This window comes from Phalaenopsis equestris, unplaced genomic scaffold (genome assembly GCF_001263595.1).
Source record: "Phalaenopsis equestris unplaced genomic scaffold, ASM126359v1 Scaffold000002, whole genome shotgun sequence".
NCBI lineage: Eukaryota > Viridiplantae > Streptophyta > Magnoliopsida > Asparagales > Orchidaceae > Phalaenopsis > Phalaenopsis equestris.
This window is the reverse complement of record NW_018164444.1, coordinates 51,668,768-51,676,174: the sequence shown is the minus strand read 5'-3', so window position 1 is coordinate 51,676,174 and position 7,407 is coordinate 51,668,768. Positions and strand designations below refer to the sequence as shown.

Here is a 7,407-nt window from a genome sequence, read left to right as displayed (position 1 = left end):
TTAGTGATCGTGAGATGACGTAATTGCATTAAAGAAACCTGTTGCATGGTGTTAAAAGTTGCAAGCTCGATCTTTGTAAGTTCTGTGTTCTTGAAAACAGACCAGAGTCAGTTTTATGACTGGAAAGCACAAAACTGAAGGGATTCTTGATTATGTGCATTTCTGATGTATGAGGCCCTACCAGGGAATCATCATTGGGAGGATCTCAGTATTTTGTTACATTTATTGATAATTTTTTCAGAAAAAAAATCTGAAGTATTCTCTAAATTCAAGCTGTGGAAAGTTGATGTGGAGAAACAAACTGACAGAAATATTATGTATTTGAGGTCTGATAATGACAATGAGTACACAGATTCACAGTTTCAAAAATTCTGTGAGGAGCATGATATTCTGAGGCATTTTTCAGTGCACAAGACACTACAACAGAACGGTGTTGCAGAAAGGATAAACATGTTCTTAACTGAAAGGACAAGATACTTGAGACTGAATGCAGTGTTTCCTAAGTGTTTATGTGCAGAAGTTGTAAATATGACATGTTATATCATCAATAGATCACCTCATACATCATTGGGTGATAAGGTCGCATAAGAGGTATGGACAGTTAATCCGGTTAATTTTGATCATTTATGAATTTTTGGTTGTCCTACTTATGTGCATGTACATGAAGATGAAAGATCAAAACTTGATGCAAAATTTAAGAAGTGCATCTTTCTAGACTACAAGAAATGTGTGAAAGGATACAAGTTTTAGGATCATATTGCAAAGAAGATGGTGATCAGTAGAGATGCATTTTTTGATGAGTAGTCTATGTTGTAGCAGAATCAAGACAAGGTGTCAGAAAATAATTCCAGTTCAAATGCAGTGCAGATGAATTTAGAACAACATTCATAAACAACTGATAGAGTTGAATGTTCAAATCCAACACCTAGTGATTCAATTCCAGATGATCTGCAAAATCATAATCTAGTCAGAGACAGACAAAGACACACTAATATAAAGCCTCCTAGCAGATTGGGTTATGAAGACTTTGTCTCTTGTGCACCTCTCAATAACAGCGACGATTCTTCAGTTGTGAGATACATTGATTAAGATTATGCATGTAATTTGGATGATAGAAGATCTACAACTGAGTATGTGTTTACTCTTGGTGGAGGGCCTATATGTTAGAAATAAAAAATTCACTCTATTGTGACATTATCTACAACTAAAGTTGAGTACATGACAGTAACTGAAGCTGTGAAAGAAGCCTTATGACTTGCTGGGCTAGTAAAGGAACTGGACGTTGAGCAAGGTGGAGTTCAGTTGCATTGTGACAGCCAGAGTGTTATTTATATAACTAAGAACCAAATGTACCATGCGAGAAAAAAACACATTGATGTCAGGTATCACAAGATCAGAGAAGTGATTGCTTCTGGTGAGATATTATTGCAGAAGGTTCATACTATTGAAAATGCAACTGATATGTTGACAAAGCCAGTTGTTATCAACAAGTTCTTGCATTGCTTGAACTTGTTGAATGTTTGAAGTTGTTAGAGAAGCATGGTGGCCCACTCACTTCAGTGTATAAGAAACTCCATGATGTATTTCTCCTAAGGGGCTGGATAATCGCAAAGGAGGAGATTTGTTAGGTATGACTCATATACCATATAAGGAACATGCTGGAACGAAGCAGAACAGAAGAATTTATAAAAATCAGGGGAGTTTCGTTATGTGGGTTGGGGTGCGGGGGAAACACCCTGCGGTACGGTACAAGTAATTTAGAAATTACATATTGTACTACAGGGTTTTATCTAGAGTTATATATAGACATGTTTGTAACCTTAGGCTGTTTAATGTTGTATTCTGTATCCTGTACTCTTTTTCTGAAATTGAAAGAAAGCCGCAGCTCTGCTCCTGAGGACGTAGGCATCTTTGTCGAACATCGTTAAATCTTTGTGTTTTTCTGGATTTGTGTCGATTTTGGTTTTTCTTCGCCCTAATTTCTCAACACCGCTAATCTGTGCATTCTCTAGGACCTGCAGAACAAGCAAACACAACTCCTATGAGAAAGAGAGTCTTAATCCCCAACAAAGTTGTCAGATTGTTTTTTTTTTTTTGAAAGAGTCGTCAGTCTTTCTATCGTCATATGCTTCTTTTTTATGAGTAAATCTCTCTTCTGGATCATATGGATGATCTTGAGAAGAGAGAAATTAAAAAAAAAAAAAAACAGAGACATACGACAAAGAAGACAAACAAGGGAAAGAAAACATGGAGAACTTACGTGCAATAAACTTCATGTGATAGGTCTAGTGTGTTTGCCCAAACAAGATCAGACGGGAACACCTTGAACCGAATATCCACAAAAGAGTGCCTACGTAAACTACCCATAACCATATATTCAAGTGTGTTTGTTTGTTCTGTGGTCAAGAGCGCTCCTGAGGGGACGTATCCCACTTGATTAATTACATTTTGAGGGATGACCATAAATACTCTTGTTTTTGTTCTCTTTCTCTTTTTTATTTTTTTAAGAAGCCGTCAGCTTGTCTATTTATAATCATTGTATTGTTCATTTATTCGAGTGAATCTCCATCTCAAATAAAATGAATGAACCAACAAGGAGAGGAAACGAAAGAAGGGATATAGTTTTTGCACTTGCCTAGGGTCAATAGCACTCCCAACTTAACATATTCTTTTGATTAATTACATCTTGGGGGATGCCCATGAAAACTTTTGACAACCTTGTTGACCTTGAAATTGATCATCTCATCCTTCTAAATGATCTAGACATGGAGAGCATGGTCACTCTACAAGGAAAAGGGAAGATGCACATGTGTTTAGAGAACCAAACAATGGAATGTGTAGGCCATGTAGACCTCTAGTGTGGCTGAAAGACATATATGTGACAACAGGTCATGGATGCATTTGGGTGGGTGAAAGAATTAGTACACACGCAATTGCAACATAACAACCAAAATCATCAGTTCAAAATAACGATGATGAAAATACAACATAAGCTTTTTTCAGTTTCTGCTGAATTCAGGCCAAAAAACTCACAGAGAGAGAGAGAGAGAGATAGAGAGAGAGAGAGAGGGAACATTAACAGAACAACATACATATATACAAGCTAGCAGTTAATTAGACTCAAGCTGTGCATACCAAATGCCCTTGATTTTAACATCCTTGGGCGCCTTAGCACCGAGATCTGTGTCAGATGGCTGCAAGCTCTCAAACTCCCCAATAACCTCCCCTGTCTCCGGCTTGCTCTTGTTCACAGTGAGACTGATCTTCCCACTACTAGAAGCAGTACTCTTTATATTCTCCTTAGTAAGTTCCTCCTCATCCCCTCTTCCTCCTGCCGGCAAAGCCACCGCGTTGTCATACCCACTGGACCCTCCCCTTCCCTTTGGGTCCAGAAACGACGATCCCCGATAGCTGGGCACCAGAAACTGCCCCCCAAAATTCTCCGGCTTTCCGGTGGCCACCAACTGCTTTACAGTAAACAAAAATGGCACACGCTCACCGCCGGGAAGCTGCACGGTGACCGCAGCGTAGTCGATGCCATCCTTCTCCTCAAATTTGAGAGATCCGTCGGGTGAAACTTCCAGTGGCCCCTCGATCTCGTCGAGTGTGTAGGTGAGTCTGGTCATGAGCTTTGTGGGCTGGAAGTCAGGCGGGGCATTCTTGCTGACTCCCTCAGCCTTGACGGTGAAAGAGGTGGGCTCAAGGCACAGCTTCTTCACGTAGTACTTACCCGGCTTGAAGGCGAAGGAATCCACGCCGCCCTCGATGGTCGGACACTGGTTCGCAGTTCCCGACCCTTTCACCTCCGTATACGTCTTGCTCTGGATCTCGTCGAAGGTCAGCCGCTTGGGTACCCCCTCCGCGTTCGCGCCCTGTAAAAATTCAATTTTTTTTAAAAAGCCATCTTTTACTTAGGTTAAGTGAAAGAAGAAATAGCAGACCGCGACGAGGAGGGCAGAGGTAGCCAACGCAAATCCGGCGAGCTTGGTGGCGTGAGCACACTTCTGGGCGATATCACGAAGATCGGAGCGAATGGTACAGCTAACCCTGCCGCCGCCAGCCGCCTCAAGTCCAAAAGATTTATAGAGTTGCTGCGGAGCTGGCCTTAGCTGCAAACCTGAAACAGACCTCGCCGGATATCCGGCCTTGGAAGGCATTAACGTCGCCGGAGCTTGAAGTGAGGTGGCTGCCATGGTTTTCTTTCTTTCGCTTCTCTCCTCTGGTTCTTAGTGGAGTTACTTTTGTGCTGGGCGTGCAGTGGGGCGGATAAGGGGTTTGGATAAGGGGAGGTCATCCATTGGTGCAGAGGCTGAAGAACAAATTGTCTTGGGTTTGACACGTTATCGTAGTGCTGAGTGGATGGCTTGCGTGGGGCCATCCATCTTCATTGGTTGGACTATATAATCTATCTTATAGATATTTTTAAAAGACAATATCCCTATTAAACATATAGAATTTTTAAAAAGCCTTAATTTTAATGACTAATAATGCTGACAAAAAACTAACAACTAGCCCATATATTTGTCATGAGCAATAGGATTAATATTATTAATAAAAAAAATTATTTAATCCCAAGCTCTTATAGGATGTCCTTCACAGTACTCTCTCTTATTAGAAAACTAATAATGTTGAATCTAATTTTATTTTGTACGTCACACTCGAGGAATAGAACATAAAACTAGAGGAAAAAAAGAGGGAAAGAGGACTGAGCTAAATAACAGTAAAAAGAGATAATTGTAGCATTTCATTCATAAAATGATCTTTTAGAGGCATAAGGGACGTGGTACATAAAATTACATAGGTGCCCCTACTTTTAGTATAAAATGTAATAGATATTTTACCCTAATAAGGCTCAGGTACATAAAATTGCATAGGTGCCCATATTTTTAGTATAAAATGTACTAGATATTTTACCCTAATAGGGCTCAGGTACTTATTGGGTCTTTGGCCCATTAAGTAGGGTGAATAGGGCGACACGATCAACCATATCAACCGACTTCAGAGCCGGGTATGTCGGTCGGCTTGCAATTCGGGTGCAGCCAACCACATTTGGTCCATTGAAGGTGGGTGGATAATGTTGATCCATTTATCAAAAATTCGTTTAGCGAGAATAATTCTCGCCAGTTGGCTTTGGCTTCGAGGGGTCATATACAGCTTGAGCCACCCGATCTTCCCTTAGGGTCGGCTTAGGTCTCGAGGGGTTCTTCGGTTGCTTGAGCTGCCCGGCCTTTGACTGTTGGCAGATTATTAGGACTTCCTTTGAGTTGCTTTCCCAGTGGGTTTTATCTAGTCATGCCAATTCGTTTGAGACAGTTGAATTCCTTTGGGAATCGTGCTGACATGTTTTCAGTGTACAAATAAAAAATCACTTCTCTTTTAAAATAAAAAATAGTAAGCGTCTTTCACTTCACTTCATTCCATAAGTTTATTTCTAGACACATTCCTTCTACTAAACTGATCTATTTAACCAAAACACTTATTGATGGGGGTTCTAAGAATGGAAATGAAATTACTTATTTCACATGTTATAATAAAGTTTGTAGATAAAACTATTATGAGGTCCAAATCTCTTTTCTTAGAGGAAACTAAGAATCCTATACATAGTAACCTTAAAAAATAAGATGGCCTCCTTTATGATGAAGAGTTCAAGTTTATAGATGATCGTCTAATAAATGTTATATGTTGTTTAATTGTAACAAATACTAAAAAAATGATTGAAGAGCGGAAACATTTTAGTATGCAAGTTGTTTATAGTTAGACATTATTAGTTAATTTTAAATAAAAGGAATATTACAATTATCATCTCAACTCACACTATTACTATAGTCAATCTCAAAACCAAATCACAGTAAATCATTTCATGTTAGTAGGTCAGCCACACATCTTTTCTCATCACTAATAAATATTTCAGTTCATATGAAGGTTAACAACCATGAAAATTAAATCTGGTGTGATGGCGTCTTTAATATTGCTCATATCAAATTAGATAGACTCCAAATAAATGAGAATAGTGTAATTTGTTATTATAGAAAAAAATGCTTATTTTATTAAATATGATAATGACATTGTTAATTTCCTACTAGTTAAATCTATGAAAAGAAAACCTATCATACAATTCATTAAATAAACTTTGATTTATAACCTAAATTTAAAAAAAGAAAAGTGTGCTAAGTTTCAATTGATTGTTAAAGAACGTAATTTTAGGAATAATATTATGAACCATAAATAGAGAATAATTTAATTTATCTCCCAATACCTATTATAGTAAAAGAATTAATACATATTTTTTGGAAGACTCTCTCTCTCTCTCTCTCTCTCTCTCTCTCCCCCTCTCTCTCCCTCCCCTTCCACTCTTTCTCTCGTTTCCAGGAAACAAAGAACCATTCTTTGAGTTAATTCTTGACCGCCTGAGAATTTGGAGAAAAAATAGAACAACAAACATGAGCTGTATTAACAAATCCGTCATTTTCTCCCATACATTCCTCCAAAAATAGTCTTTACCAAGCTGTATGAACCCACGAAAAATACATGACCCTAGGTCCTAAAATGATTCAACAAATACATAAATGTTGAGTCATTGAAACGTACGGTGGCAAATAGCCAACCACCTATAAGCGATGACTAAGAATCAAAATAACAAGTGATATTTTAAAAAAGAGTTGAGTTTTTAGGATAAATTTATTAAGATATAATTCAAATTTAAACAGAGTTAGGCAAACCCCACAAGCAAAAGTATCTTCTAAAAGAAGCCACCCAGATACAATTTTTTAACTCATGATTATAGCTTTATTGCATTGGGGAAAGTCATCAAAAGGCATTGGTTCTTGTGACACGAGTCACCAAGATGATGCAAAGAGGGGCGTGATTAGCAGGGAAAAATCATTATGATAGCACATCAAGTTCCTAAATGGGATGTTTGCATTCGTTACTATTACACAGTGCTTTAAGGTTTTAGAAAGCCAAATCGTGACTTTGCAATTATGGCCATTTGAGGTACCATCCTCCAACCCACAGTGCAAAACAGCACTGGGCTAACTCCACGCCACCACCAACAACATTGTATTATAACTCAAAATCAATTAATTCGGAATAAAGCTGCCTCTAATTGAAATTATATAATCATAGGAAAGAAGATTTACATACATACCACTTAGTTTCTATTTATTTACATATCCAACAAGTCAACTTTCAAATTTTTACATACCGCCTTAAATATGCATAAGAAGTTGCATTTCATGTTTTAAACATTCAAATAGTGAAATTAAAGATTTGAGTCGCATAAATGCAAAAGAGTAAAATTTATGAGCTAGATACGTAAATAAATAAGAATTGTGTGGTATGCATGTAAATGCTCTTTAATTTTATAATTGCAGTGTCGCATATAAAACAAATAAATTTCACAAAATC

At 37.9% G+C, this 7,407-nt stretch overlaps 1 protein-coding gene across 1 annotated transcript; it reads right to left on the bottom strand.

The window, feature by feature from the left end:
* Positions 1 to 2,941: 2,941 nt before the first annotated feature.
* Positions 2,942 to 4,308, bottom strand: LOC110039413 (oxygen-evolving enhancer protein 1, chloroplastic-like). Its single transcript, XM_020744462.1, has 2 exons — positions 3,942 to 4,308; positions 2,942 to 3,872 (listed from the first exon to the last, which is right to left on the bottom strand). The coding sequence occupies exons 1-2, from the start codon at positions 4,191 to 4,193 to the stop codon at positions 3,111 to 3,113; spliced, it is 1,014 nt and encodes a 337-aa protein (XP_020600121.1). The 5' UTR covers positions 4,194 to 4,308; the 3' UTR covers positions 2,942 to 3,110.
* Between the last annotated feature and the right edge of the window lie 3,099 nt (positions 4,309 to 7,407).

Bases quoted from the DNA above. Each gene is read 5' to 3' on its own strand.
- LOC110039413 (XM_020744462.1), bottom strand. From the start codon at position 4,193: ATGGCAGCCACCTCACTTCAAGCTCCGGCGACGTTAATGCCTTCCAAG. The intron at 3,873-3,941 runs GTCTGCTATTTC...GAATTTTTACAG, and splicing joins CCTCTGCCCTCCTCGTCGCG to GGCGCGAACGCGGAGGGGGT.